This window comes from Monodelphis domestica, chromosome 4 (assembly GCF_027887165.1).
Source record: "Monodelphis domestica isolate mMonDom1 chromosome 4, mMonDom1.pri, whole genome shotgun sequence".
NCBI classification, from domain to species: Eukaryota; Metazoa; Chordata; class Mammalia; order Didelphimorphia; family Didelphidae; genus Monodelphis; species Monodelphis domestica.
In genome coordinates, this window is record NC_077230.1 from 14,565,394 (window position 1) to 14,590,362 (window position 24,969).

The 24,969-nt window shown below is 38.9% G+C and overlaps 1 protein-coding gene across 4 annotated transcripts in view; it reads right to left on the minus strand.

Moving 5' to 3' along the window:
- Positions 1-5,372: 5,372 nt before the first annotated feature.
- EVA1C (eva-1 homolog C) overlaps positions 5,373-24,969 on the minus strand; it is an 81,387-nt gene continuing 61,790 nt past the window's right edge. For 2 of the 4 annotated variants that reach the window (XM_001377517.3, XM_016433169.2), the window contains 3 exons: positions 17,192-17,272; positions 15,057-15,146; positions 5,373-5,995 (listed from right to left, as the gene is read on the minus strand). In XM_001377517.3, coding sequence (XP_001377554.1) covers positions 5,622-5,995; positions 15,057-15,146; positions 17,192-17,272 — 545 coding nt within the window. In that variant the 3' untranslated portion in view covers positions 5,373-5,621. The remainder of the gene's footprint in view (positions 5,996-15,056; positions 15,147-17,191; positions 17,273-24,969) is intronic. The other 2 variants (XM_007493289.3, XM_007493290.3) reach the window with 2 other exon arrangements.

Below are 24,969 nucleotides of genomic sequence, written 5' to 3' on the forward strand. Positions count from 1 at the left end.
CCCATACCCTTCTGCCTCCCTTTCCCCTCCCCTGGTCTTAGTCAGTCACCTTCTAAGTAACCCAGGGGAACTATGAGATTTCCGAGAAATATTCTTTACTCTTCTTTTCTCAAGTAAGGGGGTTTATTGGGAACAACAGGATGGGGATTGAGGTGAGAGGGATAGGGGTGTCCCTAATCTATAAGGAGAATTAGGAGGATTATGGAAAACATCAGTCCTTTCACAACTGTGACCCTGAGACAGTCAGAGAGATGGAGGACAACTGTTAAATCTTCTTTCTTCTTCCAATTACACAAAGTCACCAACAAAAGTTAATTTCTTCTCAGATTGATTTCAGAAGTCCTCCCACCCCCCAAAGGTCCTTCAACCTAGGACAGAAGCTAATAGGGATCAGGTGAATTACTTGTCTTTCTCTTGCTGGAATAACTTATTTTCTATGCTACCCCAAGAATAGTCTTCATTCACCTAAGGTTTTGCGTAGTATGTTACCCTATGGAGCTCCAACAAATCTTGGCTTCACTGTTACAGCATGAATGGTATTTGTCATGTGTTTGAAGTTAGAGAATAGAAGTGAAATTGTGTATCTATCTCTCCTCCTCCAGTTCTCAATATGTTCCTTAATATTCTCCTTCCCATTCAAAATCTGTATCTGTACAAGCCATGTAACTCAACTTCTCTATAAAATCATCTTCATTATCAACCCCTAAGCTTGCATAAATTTCTTCCAATGGTATGCAGCTTGTTCTATGCCCAAAGAATAACTCCTCATCGCTGTCTCGGTAAGATTTTGTTTGCACTGGTGTCAGGTACTCAATCTTCTCACTTGTCTCCCGCACATCCCCTTCTTTGTCTACCCCTTCATAAAGCTTATAAAATTGGTAAGGCATTCGTTCTACAGCATCTTCATCCATTATTATCACGCCTTCTGGTATTCCTTCTGATTCCGTATCAGAATCTGAATCACTGAATCCAATCACTATGTTCTTGGGTTTTTGCTCAACGCCACGTAAACTTTTGTCAGATGTTGGTAACTCTGGCTTTGCAGATAGATCTAAGCCCATGTCACCAGCTTCTGTGTTTCTCAAATCAGTTTCAGTTTGTTTTTCACTACTAAGCTTTTTGATGGTACGGGGTTAGCATCTTCTTGCAGATCTATACTGTTAATAATCATAGATCCTACTCTACCACTAGTCTGAGGCTTAGGTTTATCTTTTTCCCCCTGGACTGCATAGAGGTAGGAATCTTTCCCTCTATCTCATTATTTTCTTCTGGGAATAATTTCGGTACATCTACATATCCCCCTGCATCACCAATAGGATGTGTGCCTCCATTCTGTATGGCTTTGTCTTTGCTACCCTCTGCCAGGTGCACATGTAACTCAGCTCATTCTTTCTGATTTGATTCATTCCCTCCGAAGTTTTCATTCGTGCCTCTTCCACACGTCCAAAGTGTTAGGTCTATTCTTCCATTTCTCCCCTTTCTCTTTTTTGTGAATATTGCAAAGGAGTATCTTGAAAACAGATGAAAGGGTTTTCAAATGGAAATATTAACTGAAAATAGGAGCCCTGGGACTTCACACAGGGTTTATTTAGCAGGCACTGACTCCTATCTCTACTGTGGTGGCACTCTTCCCATGGAAGCTAAGATTGCAGCTGTAGTCAGTCACCTAACATTTATTAAGAATCTACCATATGGGAGCAATTAGGTGACTCAGTGGAAAGAGAGCTAGGCCTTGGAGATGGTAGGTCTTGGGTTCAAATTTGGCTTCAGACACTTTCTAGCTGTGTGATCCTGGGCACGTCACTTAACCCCCCATTGTCTAGCCCTTACTACTCTTCTTCTTTGGATATACTAAGGCAGAAGGAAGGATTCTTTTTTTTTTAAGACCCTATTATTGAGTCTATGGAAGCAGAAGGTAGAGACAACCTCCCAATGTCACCTCCCTGCCTAGGAGAGAGAGAGCCAGGGCACATACACTATATATTTAAAGGTCTCTAGTGAAAAGGAACCCACTACAACCTAAGGCAGCTCAGTCCACTTTTGAGTAGCTCTAATTATAAGGAACATTGCCCTTATGCCAAGATGAAATCTTTTCTCTATAACTTCTAATTGTTGAGATATTTTCTCATTCAGTTCCTGCCTGGCCTGGAATCAGGAAGACTCATCCTCCTGAGTTCAAATCTGGCCAAAGACACTTATTAGTTATGTGACCCGGGACAAGTCTCTGAACCCTGTTTGCCTCAGTTTCCTCATCTGTAAAGTGAGCTGCAAAAAAGAAATGGCAAACCATTCCATAATCTTTACCAAGAAAACTCCAAATGGAGTCATGAAGAGTCAGACATAACTGAAATGACTCAACAATAACTATATGACAGGTATGGTGCTAAGGATTTTTTTATTTTTGCTTTTCCCAGTGGTAAAAGCAAGTAGAGAGTAACTGGGCTTGCTATAGATTTGGGGCTTTTTACTAATTCAAAGTAATTCAAAGCGGGGGTGGTAGTAGTTTTTAGAAATACACAGTTGTGAATATAGTATAACTTCTATCCACACCTCAATGAATAAGGGCAAACAGCATGTGTTCCCACTTAGCCTTTTGTCTCTACCAAATTAATATCTGATTATTTTATCGTTAAAGAATGGCAGGCAGCATCAGGACATACTGATAGAAAAAGCAACACGGTACAGGGTGTAATAAGGAAATTACTTGAATGGTAAATGATAACTAAAGATCAGGTTAATCTTCCTTCTTCCCTCCCTTCCTCTCTTCTTCCCTCCCTTCACCCTTTTTCCCTCCCCTTCCTGTTGATTCTCCTTCTGGTTTCTTTAAACCAACTCAGGGTAAGTTTATGGTGTCTCAAATAAAATACTCTTTCTCTTCTCTAAATTAAATAAGGGATTTATTGGGGAGGAAAGGAAGTATAAGAAATGGAGGGAAAGAGGGTTTGGGGTTTCCCTAATACTAAAATGACTCTTAGGTTGAAGGATGGTGGAACATAGTTCAATTTGGGAAAACGGGCCGATGGGTCTGGAAGTTCAGTCACTGAATCACAACAGAGCAAGTCAGAGAGAGCTGAACGTGTCCTTCTTTCTTCTGTCTTCAAAGCCAAGAGACCCTTCTCCTTTCTGTCTTCAAGGCTAAAGCCAAGAGACTTCAGACTTCCTTTGGTCTCCCGGGCAAAGAGAGCCCGTTTCAGTTTGTTCTGATCCTTTCTCAACCATCTTTTCTGGACATCATTCCAAAGAGAATGTTCTCCTTTTGAGTGGCAGCTCGGCAGTCTCGGCTATTGCATCTCTGTTGCAGGCTTTTCCATTTTTTTATTTCCCCACCATCACAAGGGGCAGATAAAGTGCTGGGCCTGAAGTCAAGAAGACTCTTTCCTGAATCCAAAACTGACTGCAGACACTTACTAGCTGCATGACCCTAAGCAAGTTACTTAACCCTGTTTGCCTCAGTTTCCTCATCTGTAAAATGAGCTGAAGAAGGAAATAGCAAACCACCCCAGAATCTTTGTCAAGTAAACTGCAAATTGAATTCATGACGAGTTGGACCCAATTGAAAAAACTGATGGAAGGAGCAACAGGAAAAGTGCTGGATTGAGTGTTTCAGGATTTTGGTTCAAAACCTGGCTCTTTCCTACTTTGGGGAATCCCTTCCCTTCTCTGGATTTCAGTTTCCTTATCTGTAGAAAGAAGAGGGGAAAGTAGGCTGGATGATTTCTTTTTCTTTTTATTTAAACTCTTACCTTCTATGTTTGAATCAACACTGTATATTGGTTCCAAGGCAGAACAACAGTAAGGCTAGGCAACAAGGGAAGTGACTTGCCCAGGGTCACATAGCTAGAAAGTGTCTGAGGACAGATTTGAACCCAGGATCTCCCATCTTCAAACCTAGTCCTCTATTCAGAGAGTCACCTACCTGCCCCCAACTGGATAATTTCTAAAAGCAGTTCTAGTTCTAAATCTAGGCTTTTATGGTCCTCCAATATCAGATTGGCAGTTGGAAGAGCCTGAGAAGAGGCTGCTTTGTCTCAACAAAGAGCTGGTGGAGCCTTTTCAACTCCTTGAGACTGAGAAGAATTTGCTCTTTCTCGCACTGCTGTGGAAGTTCCAAATATTTCCTTCTAACTGTAGGAGGAACAGAGCCTCCCTCAGGCTCACTAGCTCAAGAATTCTCCTTTCTTTCATTTCCCCCCTGTAATTTGAATCTTCTGCTGCTTGTTCCAGCTGGTCTACTAGTTGGGGCACAGCACAAAGAACTTTAGAAGGAGAGGAACCCACACACCACATGGGTCTAATCCCCTCCTTTTGTACTTGAGCAAACTGACTTAGGGAGGTTCTGAGATGTGTCACAGAACGTTAACGGGGACCAGATAGAATCACAGAAATGGAAAGGACCTGAAATTTACCTACTAAACCCCCAAACTGAAATTTATTCACCCAACCATTATTTGTCAGACTCCGACTATTTGCCAAGGGATTGTTTGGTCATAGATAGTTAATGAAAAAAATTTAAATAGTCCCAATTTTGTATAGAGTGCAGCGGATCTAGAGTCAGAAAGATCTGATTTCACACCTAGCCTCAGATATGATTAACTTTGTGACCCTAGCAAGTCAATTAATTTGTGTCTGCCTCGGTTTCTTCATCTGTAAAATGGGGGTGCCATTTAATAGGTAGGACCACTAACCTTCCAGGGTTGTTCTGATAAAATGAAATATTCCCAAAGTGTTTTGAAAACACTATATAAATGTTGGGGGATAGCAAGGTGGCTCAGGGGATTGAGATCCAGACCTAGAGTTGGGAGATTCTGAGTTCAAATCTTGACACTTAACTCCCATGCCTAGCCCTTCCTTCCTTCCTGCCTTTGAACCAATACACAGTATTGATCCTAACACAGAAGGTAAGGGTTTTTAAAATAATAATCTACTATAAAAATGTTATGCGCTACATTAATGTTATTGTCACTATTTAAATAGCTTTTCTTAAATATTACCTCCTCTACACATGCAGTCATCCTACTATTTCAATCGGGGACTAATACCCAGGTCTCCTGACTTCCAGGGCAGAGTTCTTTCATCTTGCCTAATATGCTCTGACTCATCTCTGGGCCATTGCTTACTCTGACCTTCTGTAATTGAATTACACGTTATTAAATATCATTGCTGCTAGGATTATAGAAAGGACAATGACTTGGCGCTCTGTTAAAAGCAGTACACGAGTTTCAAAACAGAATTAGATGAAAGAGAATGATAAAATCTAATGTTGGCAACGCTTTATCTAAGGTCCTATTTACTCTTGAGGTTCTTCGTTGTCTTTTTAAGGTGTAAGGCTATTTGGAGAGATTCAGTGTGTAAGAAAACACAATTAACGAATATTTCCCCCCTTATCTTTTATTCTGGAATGTGTTTCATGGCACCAGATAATTGGAATCATTCATTTTTGTTATCTTTTTTCCATTTCAATGATATTAGATGATGCAAATCTAATTAGATTTTGCAAATTTTAGATGTTGCAAATTTTCCTTCACAGAAGGTACAGAGGATTCTGAAATCACACCCTTCTCCAACTGGCCATCCTCCCCACCCCATTGCCAAAGGGCGTCCTCCTCGTCCACATTTGGTTTTCAATAATATTGATCCAGATTTCTTGGAGAAGAGGTATCCAAACCACTGTTCATCCAAATTTCCTGAATGATCTGATCTCTACGCTCTATCCTTTCGGCCATCTCAGCAGCTTCCGTGGAGCTGTAGACTGGGTAAGAAGTCCGGAAAAATTCCGTCATTTCATCCGGAAAGTCTGAGTCTGAAGAATCTTCCTCTTCTCCATCCTCACTGTCATTCTCTGTTTTCTCCGCTTCCGGCACTAAGCGTTTCTTGCCCTGGCTTAGTTTCTGGAAGTCTTTGGTGCATGATACTCTGATCACCACAGCAAACAGGGTGACGATTAAGCCAATACAAACACTGGACACAAACAGCAGAGCAGCCCTTTCTGAGTGAGCTGAGGAAATAAACAAACAAACAAAAACAAAACGGGTGAAGATCTTGGTCATTCAGGAAAAAAAATGATGGTGAAGAAACAAGTCTTTAAATCACAAAAATGCATAGCTGTTTGTTTACGTAATCCTAATTTAAATTTCTGACTCTAGAAGTGAGAAAACAGGAGTCCACTCGCTAACTAGTGGAAGTCCTAGCATGTTTATCCAGGTTTCCCAAGTTTTACCACTAGCTCTTACTGTCTAGAGAATGTTATTACAGGAAAATAGGGACGAACCCAAATTATAAGAATTTTGTTGAACATTCAAAGAATGGAGCGGATTTATTGGGCTGTAAGAAATTGGCTATGTAATAGGAAATGACAAAAGGGACAGATTCAAGGACTCCTCGGAGGGCTTCTATAGGCTGATGAAGAGGAAATACTTAGGAGAATGACCAGAAAATACAGTGAAGGAAAATGACTGAAAAACTGAAGGAATATCTCTTCATTTCCAGTACTTGGCCACTGCTCAACCCATTGCACAATTCTATAAATCACTCACTTGAGTCTTAACTCAAAGAGAAAATGGACAATGCTGGGGATGACTACCCAATTCACACCTGAAACAAGTGCTTCTGGAGTCAGCAAGGCCAATATTCTTAAAACACTTTATTCTTATCTTCCTGAATAATTGTCACGATTTCTTCTACTTACCAGTATAGATTGTTTTAGTCCTGGGGTTGTAAGGAGGCATTTTCTATTATGTAAGAATACAGTTATTGGTTCGTGATGTCAAATGAATGAACTGAAATTCATCAGCAACATTATCTCGTTTTCTATCGCTTAGGAGGCTATACAGGAACAACAACAACTCTACAGGAGCAGTAAGTGTAGGAGCCTCCCAGAAGAAGAGGGGATTGTGTAGAATTTTGCCCTGGTAGGTCCTGGGAACCCAAATGTACAGGCAGTGGATGCAAACTAGCATTCAGATCTCTACAGTATAATAAAAGTCAACTCAATTACCTCTATGAGTGGAATCAATTATCTGTACATTTATCTCTACTTATATTTGGCTTTGCAATATGTTATTGTGCCTCTATTTGAGGAACCAGGACACATGACCAACAAGATGAAGGACTGTTTTTTCCAATCCTTATGATCTCATGATCCATTCCAGAATAAGAATTACCAAACAAGCCAACAACAACAACAACAAATACCAAGAATCCTAATGAGGCAACAACCCAAGGAATTAGCAGTAGATATATGATTAAGCTTTAAATAGGAATATGCTAGTGAATGTTTAACAACTAGCTTGGAGGTGGGAGGGGGAGAGATGCACCCAGAACAGGCTTTTGAAGTTTAATATGCATTATTAGCATTTTCTCCAGCACTTTCTTAAGTCTAGACAATCAATAAACAGAACAAATCAAGTCCAGATTTGTAGTGTTTGCTGATTTTCAAGTATAGATACTCATACTGAAATTTTGACAGGAGCAGCTTGGTGGCTTAATAGATAGAGAGCCAAGCCTAGAGATGGGTGGGGGGTTCGGGGGTTGCTTGGTTCAAATCTGGCCTCGAGACACTTCCTACCTGAGTCACCCTGGACAAGTCACTTAAACCCCATTGCCTATCCTCTATTGCTCTTCTGTCTTGGAACTGATACTTGGCATAGATTCTAGGACAGAAGGTAGGGTTTTTTTTTTAAACAATATTTAACAATCAGCTCTTGGAAGCCAGTACAAACCAGCTCCATTACATCCCCGCTATGGAGTTTAAGACAACAACAACATAAGAGAGGGACCATTAAGAGATTTTTTAAAGGGTTTAATTTACATTTTTTCTAAGTTATACATGTATTATCATATAAAACACATTATTGTTCTTTTTTGTAAGTGAATAATCATATCAAAACAAAATCCCAAAACAAAACCCCAAATAAACAAGTGAAAAATCGTATGCTTTCAAAAAGATTTCTTTCTAAAAGAACTGGCAAAAATAGAACTTAAATAGAAGTAATGAAGGGGAAGGTACAAGCCTGAAATGCTATGAACCCTTAACACCCAGCCTGCAGAATTGGTGGCTTTTGTGGGATTCAATTAAAGAATGGGAGGATGTATAAAAGAATGAATAGGAGGAAGAAGACAGAGGAGACTGGATATGCTAATCAAGGCAATGGTAGACAAATGAGGGGAATTTCTATAGTCTCTCAAGAAGAGAAGCCAAGGAAGAATAGCCATGAAGGCAAAAGGAGGATTATAATATAAATCTCAGTTCAAAAGTAGGAAAGGGTCCCTCTGAAGAATGGAGGGGAGAAAAATATTCTACACTGGAAGATGATGACCTTACAAAGGGTAATCGACAGAGACTTGGTGCTGAGAAAGACCATTCCACGGATGAGAGTTGGGGTCTCCATAGACAGTATCCTCTGACACAAGACGAGGGAAGAGAAAATGCCTGAGGGGGGAATCCTGGCAGAGTCTAGACCAAGGGAGGGGAAATGATCATGAACTGCACAGAGATACAGGAAAATCCCTACCATGGAGCAATACTCCTATCACTTTCAAACTCTTCCAGGAATTGCTATTTCTTTAAGAAAGAGGCACAACAACATGGAAGTGGGGTTAGGTAGGATCTACAAAACAATAACAGAAATGACTTAAAAGTGGGAACTTCATTCCATCAATCACACAGAAGCTAACGAAGAAATAAGAAGCATGAAGACCTGAGTCAAAGAGTAAAAAGCTAGAATAAATACAAAGAAAAGAGAATTAATAAAAAGAATGTGGGAAACAAATATTTTTTAAGTAAGAGATGCAGAAAAGCTTTTTAAAAAATTAACAAAACAAGTCGAAGGGGACGAGAAAGGGGGATTTTTTACCTGACTGCTTAACTGAAGTAGATTGAGGAGGGAAAATTAATTTATAAAGTATTCTCTTCCCAGAAGAGAAGGAATAATAACCCTCTCCCCAAACCCTTTCACTTAAGAACGTATATTTGACAATGGATATGTCTAATATCTGAGGAATTAACTTCATACAAAATAGCAGATTTACACTAGAAATAATGATGGAAGAAAAGTGATCTACTATCTTCACCTGAAGCCCAGCAAGCCCCACAATGGTAGGGACAGAAAGCAGGCTCCCTTTCACTGTTTCAAGCAGAAGATGAGTCATCACTGTCCCCCCTCCAAAGGATCAGGGTTAGTACTTGTAGTTAAGTTTCCAAAAGCATCCCTCAGCCTGTGTGCAGAGTAAATAGAAAAGGCCAATTGTCTAAAATAGAAAGCAAGTAATTAAGTTGAATAGGTGTTGTCAGAATATGAATATTAGGTTTTCTGAAGATTATTGTTGTTGTTCAGTCATGTCTGACTCTTTGTGACCCCATTTGGAGTTTTCTTGGCAAACATAGTGGAATGGTTTGCCATTTCCTTCTGCAGCTCTTTTACAGATGAGGAAACTGAGGCAAACAGGGTTAAGGGACTTGTCCAGGGTCACACAGCCTTTGAGCATCTAAGGTAGCTTTGAACTCAGAAAGATGAATCTTCCTGACTTTAGGCCAGACACTCTTTCCACTGGGTCATCTACATGCGTTTGGTGATAAACTGCCATAAATTTAATCTGCCCATAGATAAAACCAAGAGGTTTTTCCTTATTGCTTTTCAATTCATTTTAATCTTCTTCCTTAACCTTATTTCTACTGGCAAGATTCAGGGATTTCTATATAACTGACCTAAAATGACAACCAGGAATAAAAATGTGTTTGCTGCCCAAAAGTCAACTCAAACTCTCTCAAGAACTGTGTTCTTTACTCACTAGGAAAACAATTTGAACATTGATTTAATTAGCCAAAGACCAGAGAAGTCCAGGGAACAATACGATCTCTTTTTGTTTCTTAAGGTTTTTTTCAATTACTGATTGTTTTCTGACATTTCACTATTCAGACTCTCTCCCTCCCTCCTTTCCCTTCCTCCTCCGAGAGGCAGCAAAGGTTATAGCAGTGCTTTCATGCAATACAGATTTCCATATTCCTATGCTATGAGAGAAGACACATACCACATATTCAATAAAAAACACATTAAGGAAATAAAGCGAGAGATGGCACGCTTTGATCTACAATCAGACTCCAACAGTTCCTTCTTTGGCTGTGGATGCCATTTTTTATCATTCGTTCCTTGGGATTATCATGGAACGTTGTTTTGCTGATAATACTTCAGTCCTTCACAGTTGATCACTGTACATTATTTCTTTTACTGAACCATGTTATTCTAATCCTGCTCATTTCACTTAGCATCATTTCATATGTCTCTCCAGGTTTTTCTGAATTCATCTTGTTCATCATTTCTTACGGCACAATGGTATTCTGTTACAACCATGATATCACAACGTGTTTGGTCATTTCAAAATTGATGGACACCCCCTCAGTTTCCGATTCTTTGCCGTTACAAAAAGAGCTTCCAAAAATTTTTTTGTATGACTAGATCCTTTTCCAGTAGTGGTATTGCTGGGTCAAAGGGTGTGCATAGTTTTATGGCCCTCTGGCCATGGTTCCATGTTGCTTTCCAAAATGGCTGTATCAATTCACAGGTCCACCAACAGTGTATTAATGTCCCAGTTTTCCTACATCCCCTCAAATATTTATCATTTTCCTTTTTGGCTATACTAGTCAATCTGATAGGCATAAGTGGTACCTGAGAGTTGTTTTAATTTGCATTTCTCTAATCAATAGTGATTTGGAGCACTTTTTCATATGACTATGGATAGTTTTAACTTCATCTGAGAATTGCCTTTGACCATTTGGAGAATGCTTTATATTCCTTACAAAATTTTGAACTCAGTGCTCTATATATTTGAGAAATGAAGCATTTCTAGAGACTATTGTTAAGAAAATTGCCCCCCCAATTTGTTGTTTCCCTTCTAATCTTGCTTATATTGTTTTTTATGCAAAATCTTTTTAATTTAATGTAATCAAAATTATCCATTTCATTTTTTATGTTCTCTGTGTATTGTTTGGTCATAAATTCTTCCCTCCTCTATAAGTCTGACAGGCAAATATTTCCATGCTCTCCTTTGTTCATGGTGTCACCTTTTATTTCTAGATCAAATATCCATTTTGACTTTATCTTGGCATATCATGTGAGATGTTAGCCTATGCCTTGTTTCTGTCATACAATTTTCCCAGTAACTTTTGTCAAATAGTGAGTTGATCCTCCAATACCTTGGATCTTTTGGTTTCCCAAACACTAGGTTATTATGGCCTTTAACTACAGCACTACCTATCCATTGAGCCACCGCTCTATTTCTTAGCCAGTGCCACATTGTTTTGATGATTATCACTTTATAGTATGGTTTGAGAACTGGTACAGACAGCTAAGCTTCCTTCCTTCATGTTTTGTCATTAATTCCTGTGATATTCTTGACTTTTCGTTCTTTCCGATGAATTTTATTTTTTTTTTCTAATTCTAGCAAATACTTTTTTGGATAGTTAACGTGGTATGGCACTGAATAGGTAAATTAATTTAGGTAGGATTGCCATTTTTATTATATTGGCTTAGCCCATCCACATGCAATTAATATTTTTCCAATTGTCTAGGTCTGACTGTGTGAAAAGTGTTTTGTAATCATGTTCATATAGTTGCTGGTTTTGTTTGGATAAAAAGAACAGTCTTGATTAAAGGTTATCAGATGCAATAGAAGCTTCACATATGGGGCTGGTGGCTCTATTTCCCAGGTTGCTTCACAGGTCTTTGGGCTGGGTCGGGCAACGGCTGTCTTAACCCATCCCATTCCCTTGGTTTATCTTCAGCCCAAGTCTTCAATGTTCATCCTCATTTTTTTCATTTTTTTCCATCTTCTTCCTCCACCATATGAAAGTCAGCTGCATAATTCTCAGTATTCTTCCTAAGAACTAGCCCTGAATTCGACACATTCTTCCAAATTTATGAACTCAGAATATCCAGGCTGTCCAATATGGACACATTTGGTTTCTGGCAGCAATACCTGTAACATCCCTTCTGAGTTATTTTTCCAATGTGTACTCACTTGCAGGTGAGGTCCCCAAAGGGCGGCTGCTATCTTAGATTCTAAAAGTAACCCTGTGGGTGGCTACTCCGACTACTGTACGGAATCAGGGTCCTGCCCATGAACAGTTATCCAACAGAATTAATGAGCTTTTATCAAGAGCAATTACTCAAACAGCGTAATGAGAGCAGCATCACAAACATCTCTCTCCTAAACCTGGGGCACAGCATTTAGGCACACGTGGGGAATAGGCACAGATGTCTGGCTCAGGAAATGACAAAACAGTGATTAGTGACATTCTCTTCACTTGGTAAATGCTTTTGAAAATGAAGCCCATTAATTAAGAGGCAGAAATTCAAATGCCTCACCCTCCCATAGAAAGAACAAGTAACTTTTCAGGGTCACTAAAAATGTAGTGGCCTGACCATTCTAGAGCTTATGCACCCTGATCCTCACTTCTGTACTCAACATAAATGACCTTTTCATGTTGAATTAATCGAGCTTAAACCTTACACAACGCATTAAAATCTCTCTCTCTCTCTCTCTCTCTCTCTCTCTCTCTCTCTCTCTCTCTCCATATATATACATATAGGTTTAATTAGAGCTTGAAAAATAAGTGTGCCTTGCTTATTACCAAGTCTGACTTTTTGCTTTACAAGATTTACAACTTTGGGATTAGTTTTATTTTATAACTGTGGATAGAACACCTGGTGGCCACGTGACTCCATAACAAGATGTAAAGAAAAGGAGGGTTTTTTGTATTTGTATTATCTGCTTGTAAAGTTTCAATGATGCCTTTCCTCCAAGAACAGAGCTATAGCGAGGAATTCTTCAAGTACCAGCACCCACAAACAGTACCCAGGGAGCACTGCACAAGGCAAGCCCTCAGTTGAAGAGCACAGGGCATAGAGCAATGGAATGACTTGCCCCATTCCACTATCTGGTATCTTATTTTAACTAATCATTCTTACAAATTAGGTCTTAATTGCTATTCTTTTTCCTGAAGAACTAAATCTTGACCATTTTCATTTTGTTCTTGTTTTGCCTTTAAGCTTTCTGTAATTAACATCAAAATTTCCAGTAAACTAAAAAAAACAAAACATCCTTGGCCAAAACCTAATGACCTTATCCTTGTCATGGCTCTAACAACGAGTAACTTTGAAATTTTAGAATTAATAACGATAATAAGTGTTTCTACATAAAGATGGTAAGTGTTTCTGTATATTGTAACCTTGAAAATTTATCAGGAAGAGGGAGAATAGCAAGAATTGGAACTATTGAGGGAAGAAACGGAGGGAGAGGATATATAGGAAAAAATAATTATCCTGAATTTCTAATAACAAAATATACCAATATACAAACCCAAATAAGTCTTAGAAGTCCAAGAAGAGTTGCAACATTTTCCCATAACTGATCCATTTCATTAAAACTTTTCTTTTTCCCCTAAAAGCCTTGTTCCTCACTTCTTCTTGTTCGAGCACTTCAGTTTTATCCAATTCTTTGTGACCCCAATTTGGTGTTTTCTTGGCAAAGATGCTGAACTGGTTTGCCATTTCTTCTCTAGCATATTTTACAAATGAGGAAACTGTGGCAAACAGAGTTAAGTAACTTGCCTGGATTTGCACAGCTAGTAAGTGTCTGAGACCAGATTTGAATTCAGGAAAATGAATCTTTCTGATTCAAGGCCAGGAACCCTATCCACAATGCTATCTAGCTGCCTTGCTGATCACAATCACAGCTCTGTTTGCCTTAAATAGCAATGTCGAAATCTAGCCAATACATTAATGAGAAATAATAGCATCCAAAAATTGAGTTCAGGGCATCATTAGCTCTCAAATTAACTATATTTTATACACACATACAACTGCCAAATTGGTGGGAACACTTTATATATTTAAAAATCTTGCCTTAAAGGCAACACGTATATTAAATGAATGAATCAGAGATCAGACTAACCCATTTATAAAGATGGCACAAATTTGCCATGTTTCATTTTTTTAAAGTAAAAATTACCTCTCTACTCATGTCAGAAGGGCAAAGGATTGCCAGACACAGTCACTGAATTACGTGTTTTTTGCTTAATTGTTGCTCTTTGTTACAAGAGAGTATTCAGATGGAGAAGAGGAGAGTTTTCTTCCCAGAAATAACTATGATGTAAAAGCAAAAAATATTAATAAAATGAAATACATTTTTAAAAATTAAGAAAGAGAACCAGGCATTATGGAAACTTCTTGGTGTAAATTCTAAAATATTGTCATTTAAAAAGTGTGCAGGGAGGGTGCTGCCATATAATGTTCATTTACTGAAGAAAGTCTGCAGCTATACTCCTCTAAACTGTGAATGTAATTCAGAAAAGGCAAGTCTGAGTGATTCTTGAAGGGAGGCAAAGGAAAGGAAAACCATGGCAGCTACAAGAAATAATGTTGGTGGATCACAGTGAAACGATCCTGGCGTGGCATGATTCTGTCCCTGGACTGAAGAAATAAGGCACGGCGTCTTTGGTTCCCAAATTAACTTTTCAGTTTTACTGTTTTTCCAGTCATGGTGAGGAGGCTGAATAGTTCTAATATCCATCCCCAATGTTGATGCTACTCAGGGTACCACAGTCTTCAAGCTCCTGTTGCTGTTTCAAAGGATGGAGACAATCTTTTGACAGCTGTCCCCAACCCTGGTTATTTCATAATAATATTCTTCTTCTTACTTTCTGTTTTAGAAGGGCTAAGCAAATGGGGTTAAATTAGTTGCCCAGGGTCACACAGCTAGGAAGTATCTGAGGCTAGATTTGAATCCAGGTCCTCCTGGCTCCAGGTCTGGTGCTCTATCCACTGTGTCACCTAGTTGCTCTCATTAGAGTATTCTTCTACAAGTCCTCTGTTAATTTTCTGACTTGCATCTGAATGGTTTTGTGGTTTAGGGTTGTGGGAGGAAGAGTAAAAGTTAAAGGAAACAACTTGTTTTTCTTTAATTATTTAGACTCCAATATAGTCATTTTAAACAGTGTACTTGTAAGCAAAACTTAAATAAACCCATCAGCACATGTAGAAAACCTCATTTCATTGACCTACCTCTAATGTAAGCAAATGTGGCCAAAGAGTTGCTGACAATAACTCCATCTTTCGCCAGAGCTTTTGATTCGCTTGGATCAAAGTTTATATCTGTTTTATGAAGATGTAAGATGAGTTAATCACAATTGATTCACGTGACATTTACCCATAAGTAATGCTGCTAAATCATGATTATCATTATGTAATTCTGAAGCACAAAAACGAAAACAAAGCCTCTAACTGAGCTACGAAACAACAGTATAATCTGTCAGGGTGCCAGCAGACCCTGTGATACGTTAGATGCGAAATTTTCTAGATAAACATGTCAGAAATAGACACAGGGCCTCACTGTTAAATGGAAGTGATGCTTTACATTCTATTCTAGGCAGAAATTATTAACAGAAAAGCATGCATCACATTTGCAACATCTATTGTCATAGGGCTTGACTCATGGGCATTTAATTAACCCACTATCTCTCTGTCTATCGAGATCTATCTACGCCTGTCTTTTTTTGTCTGTATCTATCTACTCTTTATGTCTGTCTGTTTCTCTATCTATATCTACTTATCTACATATGTCTGTCTGTCTGTCTGTCTATAGATCTATCTACGTTGGGAGGGCTGCATAGTTTTCTTTCCCATCCTAAAACAATTAAATTTCCCCAAATGGTCATCCTTAGAGGTTGAGGCAGGAGCAGACCAAAAATAGTCACACAAGCTCTGTCGTTCATGTCTCCTGATCACTGCTAAAGTCCAGCCCTAAAGTTCCTGAAGAATAGTTGTGTTATGTTAGCTTTCTGGCAATAACTAAACAATTTTAAGAAAACTTTAAAACTATTTCTTTCATGACTTTTAAACAGACATTTAATAGGTCTCCTAGGATTATAAATGGCAGAGAAGGTGCTAACCAACACTGGTAGAGGCAGTTCCCTCACTGGGAATTCCCTGGACTAATGAAGTCATTGATCCAGTCCTTATCCATATTGAATGAGGCAGCCGAGATAGACAAGGGAGACAAAAAGGGGGAAATAGGTGGTGTTCCATGTTCTTGTGGAAGAAATAGTCTGGACCACAGGGGCCAGGATCCCTGTCTAAAGTTTTCAGGGAGGGAGAGGGGGGCATATAAGAAGGCTGGTAAGAGTCCTGGGAAGAAGATACTCTTTTCTGATCCCCCTGACGACCTCTCATTTTTCCACGGAGAAGTCAAAGAGCCCACCACTCTCCTCTTCCCTCTGTCCCAGTGGAGAGAGAGATGGTATGCCTTTTCAGGGTTTCCACCCAACTAGGACACTTGAGATGTTGCCCCTGATTTGCACCGTATTAAGGCTGGTGTTAAACACAGGTTAGTTTCATTAGTATTAGGAGATATTCAGAAATGGAAAGATCAGGATCTAATCAGTCAAATGATCCTGTAAACAATGGAAGTTCTGGGAGGACCTAACTGCTTCTGCTGGAACGGTGAGGAGCCGCACTCAGAGAAAAATGAATAGTGCTGGCATCTAGCTGGGATTCACAAGCTGATATTATAGCCTGTATTGGCCAGGGAGCAAAGCAGGGAGAGTTCAAGTGAGCTTCGTCTCTGTGCACACCTACGTCCATTATCTCTGTAATGTGACAGCCTCAAGTTACCAAAAGCTCCATTTTATTATTTTTTTGGATGTTTCATTTAGGAATCTTAGTGATGGAAATTCCAGCCTAGATGAGACATGGAAGCCCGAATCTTTCTTCAACCATGGAAAAAGAAAAGGGAACTAGATGAGATTTCATTAGAAGATGGCTACTACACTGCATAAAGCCATCCGCCATCTTGACTATCTCAAGTAGATTCCTATGGATTGGAGCTAGTTTACCACAAAGCTTATCAGAATTCCACTTGGAGAGCTAATCTCAGGTCTCAGCATCCTGAGTGCACACTGAGCCTATTTTTCATCCTGTTTGTATGTTTCTGTGTACAAAAGAGCTTTTGTGACTAATGCCAACCCTCTCCAACATCCAATCTCATTATCAACAATACTAACCATTACTAGTAAGTAAAACATGCCTTTTCCAAAATGTTCCCTTTCATTCTAACAGGTGTGTGTCTAATTGTGGTCTCACGAGCTGTCTACCTTTCTTTATTTAAAGAGATGTCAGTTAAGGAAAGCCATAAATATTACCAGAGTCACCATCTTTCTGCTTCAAAGAAGGGTTTAGATTAGAGACCATTGGATCAACCGCTGTAAGTATGTTTTTGGGAACTAAAAATAAAAAAAGAGAAATTTTTGAACTGTCAATTGAGAATACTTATAACCTGAGATTTTCTTTGAATTGCAATGTAGACTGGAAATTACTTTTCAAAATAGTATTTGAGTCACTGTATCTACTGGGCACCTGGATTCCATGTGGATATTTGATTATTCGTGGTGCCTGGCACATAGTTGGCACTCAGTAATGTTTACTGAATTCAATTGAAATTGGCTAGTCTGGAAAATCAGATCAAATTATAGTTTGATCTTAAATGCAGAGAGGCAGTCTCAAGACAGCAAATAGCCTTGCAGTTGGGATAGACCTAATCTTACCTCTCGGTGTTCTAAGCAACTCTTCATGACTCAAGTTACAGAGGAAAGGCTGATCTACATTGGGGGAGGAAATGTCCACACCAAGACTTCCCCACACTGATGAAATCACAAAGAGAGAGAGAGAAAGGAAAAGAAAAAGAAGAAAACGTCTCACAGATAACTTCTCGGAATGTAGGCTTCCTAACGCACAGAGACAGTTCGCTAGTTTAGGAGTATTATTGCTAAAATCATCACTAGTCCACAATGCCAAGATTTTGCTCTTCCTTCCCACACCTCTTCTGGTCCAATCTGATCTTTATCACATAATTATTCACATAATACTTCTGCTTTCAAATAAACGTGAAGGTTTTCTGGAAATTACATGACAGAGTTTCTCGGGGTATCACTGTCTTTTTCATGCAGCCAAAATCTATAAAAATAATCAAGAGACAGAGGCTGGAGACAATAAGAATATACCTGATCTCTAGCCTTCCACATGAAAGCTAAAAGGTGAAGGTGATTAAAGAACATGTCCAAGCCAAAACTGATACGTAAAAAGTTTTTCAGCTATTCTGTAAGAGAAAAGACCCCCAAATATCAGGCTGAGGTTCAACTTTTAGCATCTTCTATAGGCCCACTATTGAGTCCATTTTACAGCTCTCTTTAAAAAGTTTTAATGCAGCTAGGGAAATAGCTCTAGCTAAGCCTCTTGGTGAGGGTGAAAGAGGAGAGCATAAAAGCTGGCTTGAAACGTAACATCAAAAAAACTCCTAAGATCTTGCCAACTGGTCCCACCATTTCCTAGCAAATAGAAGAGGAAGTGTCAGATTTTATATTCTTGGGTTTAAAGATCAATGCAGAAGAAGATTACAGCCATGAAATTAAGAGACATTTGCCTCTTGGAAGGGAAGCTATGGCAAATCTGATTAGTATGAGATGTCATCTTACTCACAAAAGTCTTGATGGTCAAATCTATGCTTTTTCCCACAGGAATATAATTCCGGTAGTGAATGTTGGACAGTAAAGAAAGCTGAGTGTTTCATAATTGAGGTTTTGGAATTGTGGTTCAAGAGAAGATTTTTCAGAGTTCCTTGGAAAGCCGGGAGATCAAATCAAGTGATACTTAAAGAAAATCAGACTATTCCCTGGAAGATTAAATCCTCAAGCTGAAACTTAAATCCTTTGGCCACATAATGAGAAGACAGAACTCTTTGGAAAGTGTCTGATGTTAGGAAAGACTGAAGGCAAAAGAAGAAGGGCCAATGGCGAAGGATAGGATGAATAGATAGTGTCATGGAAGCAACAAGCATGCCCTTGGAAAGACGTCAAGAGATAGTGGAGGATAGAAGAAGCTGGAATGCTATGGCCCATGGGGTAATGGGAAGTAAACAAAACTTGAACAACTAAATAATGAAAGTGGTCCAGAAATCTTCAGTGGGGTTCATGGAGCCCAGGCTTCAAGTGTGACAGATTATACTTTGACTCTAAGTGTTTTGATTTTTCTTTGTTGAAAACCCATGTTTGTTTTTTCACCTTCCCCTTAATGGTATGGAGGAGCAGTGAGGAAGAAGCATTTATTAAAAGCCTACTGTGCTAACGACTTTACTAATATTATAGCATTTGTTCCTTTCATCAACCCTAAGAAGTAGATGCTTTTATTATTTTCATTTTGCAGTTAAGAAAACTGAGGTAGGCAGATTTTCTTTTAAGTCACTTGCCCAATCTCTGTGAATTTGGAATCTCTGGGGCTGGATTTAAAGTTAGACCTTCTTGACTGGAGAACCAGGGCTCTATCCTCCGCCACGAGCTGCCTTAGGAGTGGAGGAAGGGAAATTCAACTAAAACTCTCTGGAAATAAAGGCCCCTTTGAACCCCAGTGTTTTCATACACAAACTGCTCTTAGTATTGTTCCTTAGTAAACATCTCTCCTAGGAGAGTCCAACCAGCTGAGGCTGCCTTTCTTGCATCAAAGAAGTGGCCCTTAGCTCAAATGACAAAACTATCATGGATCACTGCACAGGAGAAAATTGTTGTGATGCTACCCGACGCTCTCTAAATTAAACAGCTACAGGCTCACCTCAGTTCTACAGAAATAATGGGGGCTTCCTCATTTTTTGGCACAGGCTCAAATTTTCTTCCTGCCAAGAAGTGACATGTACTCACACGTATTACATATATATATACATGTACATATGTATGTTATGTAGATTCTATGTGTGGATATATGCACATATGTCCAAAGGTACTTTCCCCCTTTGAGGCATCTTTTAAGATCCACTTTTTGAAATATATACATGAAGTGGATTTTAAAAGGTGCCTCAAAGGGAGGGGGGCGTCCCTTAATTCTCAATGGATACTCGCAAACTTGAAAAGATGAGAAAGAAGAAATCAGATTTTTCAGAGATGAAGCCCAAAGTGGTGGAAATACTAAGACAACCTTTTGAAGGGAGAACGTACACAAAGAATATAGTCTATGTAAATATGAAACTGGTAATGCATTAAAAAATGATTCTACTCATTCCCTAAGTGCAAGGAGCCAAGTTTTGGGGCAAACAACTTAGAGTCATTCAAAAAGAGATGCCAACATTATTTTAAAGAGATTTGACAGTAATTCAAAAGAAAAGGGTTTTTTTCCTACTGTAACAAAATAGCAAACTCATTAGGGGAACTCGGGAGATATTCTGACTTTGTCAGCTTTGCTTAGATGACTTTTATTTTTACTTTTTTTTAAACCCTTACCTTCCGTTTTGGAATTAATACTGTGTATTGTTGGTCTCAAGGTAGAAGAATGGTAAGGACTAGGCAAATGGGGATTAAGTGACTTGCCCAGGGTCACACAGCTAAGAAGTGTCTGAGTCCAGATTTGAACCCAGGACCTCCTGTTTCTAGAGCTGGCTCTCAATCCACTGAGTCACCCAGCTGCTCCCTGACTTTTAAAAGGACAGAAAAATACCAAAAGTCATTCACATTCAAGTAGGGACTCATTTAGTCCATTGTAGCTTGATCTGGGGCCCATAAAGTAATCATGTGAGATGATTTTTAATTTTCCTACTTGTACAAAAATATTTCTAGTTGTTCTTTTTGCCAGGGCAAAGAATGGAAAACTAAAGAGATGTCACTCAGTTGGGGAATGGCTGAACAAACTGTGCTGTCTGAAGGTGATGGATTACTCTTGTGCTATAAGGAATGATGAACTGGAGTATTTCAGAAAGAGCTGGAAGAACCTCCATGAACTGATGCAGAGTGAAAGAAGCAGAACCAGGAGAACATTGTATACAGTGACTTCAATACTGAGGAAGGAACAACTGTGATGGCTTTAGCAATTATTGGCATTACAATGATCCAGGACAATTCTGGGGGACTTTTCAGAAATTCTATCCACCTCCAGAGAAAGAACTGCTGGAGTAGAATGCAGAGGAAAGCATATGATTTTTCAATTGTTTATTTGGATTTATGTTTGGAGGTTTTGCTTTTATAAGTTTGCTCATTCACAAAAGTGAACACTATGGAAATGTGTGTTGCATGATAATACATGTATAACCTAGATCAAATCAACTGCCAGTTTTGATGGGACCAGGGAAGGGAGAGAAAGAGAAAAGTTTGATCATATAACTTAGGAAAACATGTGGAAATTTATTATATGTAATCAGTAATAAATTAATTAATTAAATTAAAATGAATCGTTTCCTCCAAATTATGAAGAACCCACCTGGCTATTTTCAAGCAGGGAAACTTTACTACAATCCATGTGTCAAGGCCTGGGTTTACAAAAACCCTTTGGAAACATATCTCTACTAATTTACAAATGCTTCTAATCCCTTATTTTTTTTTGTAATTAGGAACAAAGTGAGTCTCTGTTTTAGAATGGAAGTACAAAGGGACTGGTCATGCCTTTGGGAGACAGACGGTATCTTCTGACCCTAAATGGAGAGGGAAAAATCTACCCAAAACTAAAGACTAGATACTATGTATAAAGAATAGCAGTCAAGATAGATAGAAATTTAAGGTATATAAAATCCATGGCCTTAGAGAGTTTTATTGTATTTGTATTGTAAACAAATGCAGAAGGTATTGGTAACAAGCAAAATAAGCTGGATATGCTGATTAAGGGGGCAAACGTGCCTGCATCACTATCACCGAGATTTGGTGGCAAGAGACATGCACTTGAAACCTCCCCCTGGAACTGAACTATTACCAGCAAAGCAAGTTCCCAAGATTACCCCCAGGGACTCGTGCTAAAGAATGCTATCCACAGCCAAAGAAGGAACTGTTGGAATCTGATTGCAGATCAAAGCACATCATCTTTCACTTTATTTCCTTCATGAGTTTTTTATTATGTGTGTGATGTGATGGAAATATATATATTGCCTGAAAGCACTAATATAACCTATATATACCACCTTGGGGAGTGGAGGAGGTGGGAGAAAGGGAGGGAGACAATTGATAAATGGGCAAGGGTCATGAATAGGCAATTTTCAGATAAAGAAATCAAAATTATCAATAAACTCATGAAAAAGTGCTCTAAATCTCTAATAATCAGAGAAATGCTAATCAAAACAACTCTGAGGTCTCACCTCACACTTAGCAGATTGGCTAACATGACAGCAAAGGAAAGTAATGAATGCTGGAGGGGATGTGGCAAAGTTGGGATATTAATGCATTGCTGGTGGAGTTGTTGAATTGATCCAACCATTCTGGAGGGCAATTTGGAACTATGCCCAAAGGGTGCTAAAAGACTGTCTGCCCTTTGATCCAGCCATAGCACTGCTGAGTTTGTACCCCAAAGAGATCATAAGGAAAAAGACTTGTACAAGAATATTCATAGCTGCGCTCTTTGTGGTGGCAAAAAATTGGAAAATGAGGGGATGCCCTTCAATTGGGGAATGGCTGAACAAATTGTGGTATATGTTGGTGATGGAATACTATTGTTCTCAGAGGAATAATAAAGTGGAGGAGTTCCATGGAGACTGGAACAACCTCCAGGAATTGATGCAGAGCGAGAGGAGCAGAACCAGGAGAACGTTGTACACAGAGACTGATACACTGTGGTACAATCGAATGTAATGGACTTCTCCATTAGTGGCAATGCAGTGATCCAGGACAGTTCTGAGGGATCTACAAGAAAGAACATTCTCCACATCCAGAGGAAGAACTGTGGGAGTAGAAACACTGAAGAAAAACAACTGCTTGATCACATGTGTCAATGGGGATATGATTGGGGATGTAGACTCTAAACAATCATCCTAATGCAAATATCAATAATATGGAAATAGACCTTGATCAATGACACATGTAAAACCCAGTGGAATTGCTCGTTGGATATGGGAGGGGGTTGGGAGGAGGAGAGGGAAAGAATATTATTCATGTAACTACAGGAAAATATTCTAAATTAATTAAATAAATAAACTTAAACAAAAGAAAGGGATGGAGAGAAACTGAATCTCAAAATTTCAGGAAATACTTGAGAAAAAAATTTTCTACATGAAATTGAAAAAATTTTAAGTTAAAAAAAGAAATATTACTTTGGAAAGGTAATGGGAATAGGTTAAATGCACGAAGGCCAATTTGGGGTGAATCTTGACTAAAACAATATTGGGAAAGAGATGTAGCCCTAATGAACTTTATGTTCCCATGAGAGTTTTTGCCGTTGGACCAATACATTTAGTAAAAGGTCTTTTGTTTATTTCTTTTTAGCTCTCTGCCTCATTGTCTCAATCTCTTTTAAATCGACCTTGTATTTTGAGCCATCAGGCACTTGGTCTAAAACAATATAAAATAAATACATATTGAAATTGGCCAGAGGTGTGAGTCGGGATGGAGAGGTGAATACTGATGTGGAAATAATGGAACTGTGTAGGGATGTGACTTCTCCATCACATAAACTGTAATAGAAGAAAGGAAAGCCAATAGAATTCAAAAGGGATCCAAGAAAAGATGAGTGGGATCCCACCAACTAAAAATCTCCCAGGAAAGCCAGCTCTGGATGTATGGGAAACTCTCAGATATAAAATCCTTAAGACACAGAATGTAAGCATTCTGACAAGAAGGTAAAGGAAAGTCGTCCTAGAGGAACCAACGTAGATGCATAGCAATTCATTCAACAACTTTGATTTTAAAAAGATTACGAGAGTAGCAGGCAAAAAATGAGAAATTTATATGAGGAGGAATTTATACATCTTTGCAGCCCCTTTAGGAATAATGTTTGCAGTGCTTCAATTCAGAATACGCCAAGCATGGTGAAAAAAAATGCCAGAGATAACAAAATAGAGGGCTTTGGAGATGTATTGGAGAAGAAAAAAAGAGATCTAGTTGTGTAAGCCAATAGTATGTGATGAGGAAGAGAAGAGGTGCCCATCTCTTATCTTCCATTTTACCTTTTACCTTCCAAAAAAGGGCTCATGGAGAAATGACAACCATGAGAAATAGACAGTATCTTTTTTTAGTTCTCTTTATAAGTCCCCTCTATGAGCGATGGTTCCCATGTCCTCATCCTTGGGTTATGAAAGAACTGATAGATGTAACTATTGAATATTTATCATTAGTATTTAAGAGACTGTGGAGAATGGATGGTAGTTCCGTAGGATCAGAGAAGGGCAATTTTGCCCTTATTTTCAAAAGAGAGAGAAGAATGGAGCTAATAACACATAGGTCAAGGAGTCTGATGTAAATCCTGACAAGATTCTAGAATCTGTCATTATATAATTAGTAACATCTCCTAGAAAAGGAAATGGCAATCAGAAAGGACCCATAGGGATTGATAAAAAATGAATCATGGCAGACTGATATTTCTTTTTATGAGGAGCAGCTTATTAAACTGGGAGATAAGGGAGATGCTATACATAAGAGTTTACCTAGAATTTGTTGTTATTGTGTTCCGTTGTTTCAGTTGTATCTGATGCTTCATGACCCCATTTGGAATTTTCCTGAAAAAGATACTGGAGTGGTTTGCCATTTCCTTCTCCAGCTCATTTTACAGATGAAGAAACTGAGGCCAATGAGGTTAAAAGACTTGTCTAGGGTCACAGAACTAGTCAGTGTTTGAGGTCAGATTTAAAGATGTCTTCCTAACTCCAGGCCCAGCACTCTATCCACTGCACTACCTGGCTGCTGATTCATTTGGAACTGATAAAGAAAAATGAGCTAAATAAAAATGTAATTGGGAGCTGGGCTGTCAAGAGGAATGGAACTGGTTGAATGTCTACACCCAAAACTGATCGCTGATGATTACTCAACATCAACTCCAATTATCTGTACTTGATTCCATGCTGTTTGTCCATTTTATTAGTGTCTTGGATAAAGGAACAAAGGGCATGGCTACCGAAGGCATAAATCTGGGGATGGCTCATAAGTTGAGTTTCAGAGTCATAATGCAAAGTTGGGTTGAATTTAGTAAGATG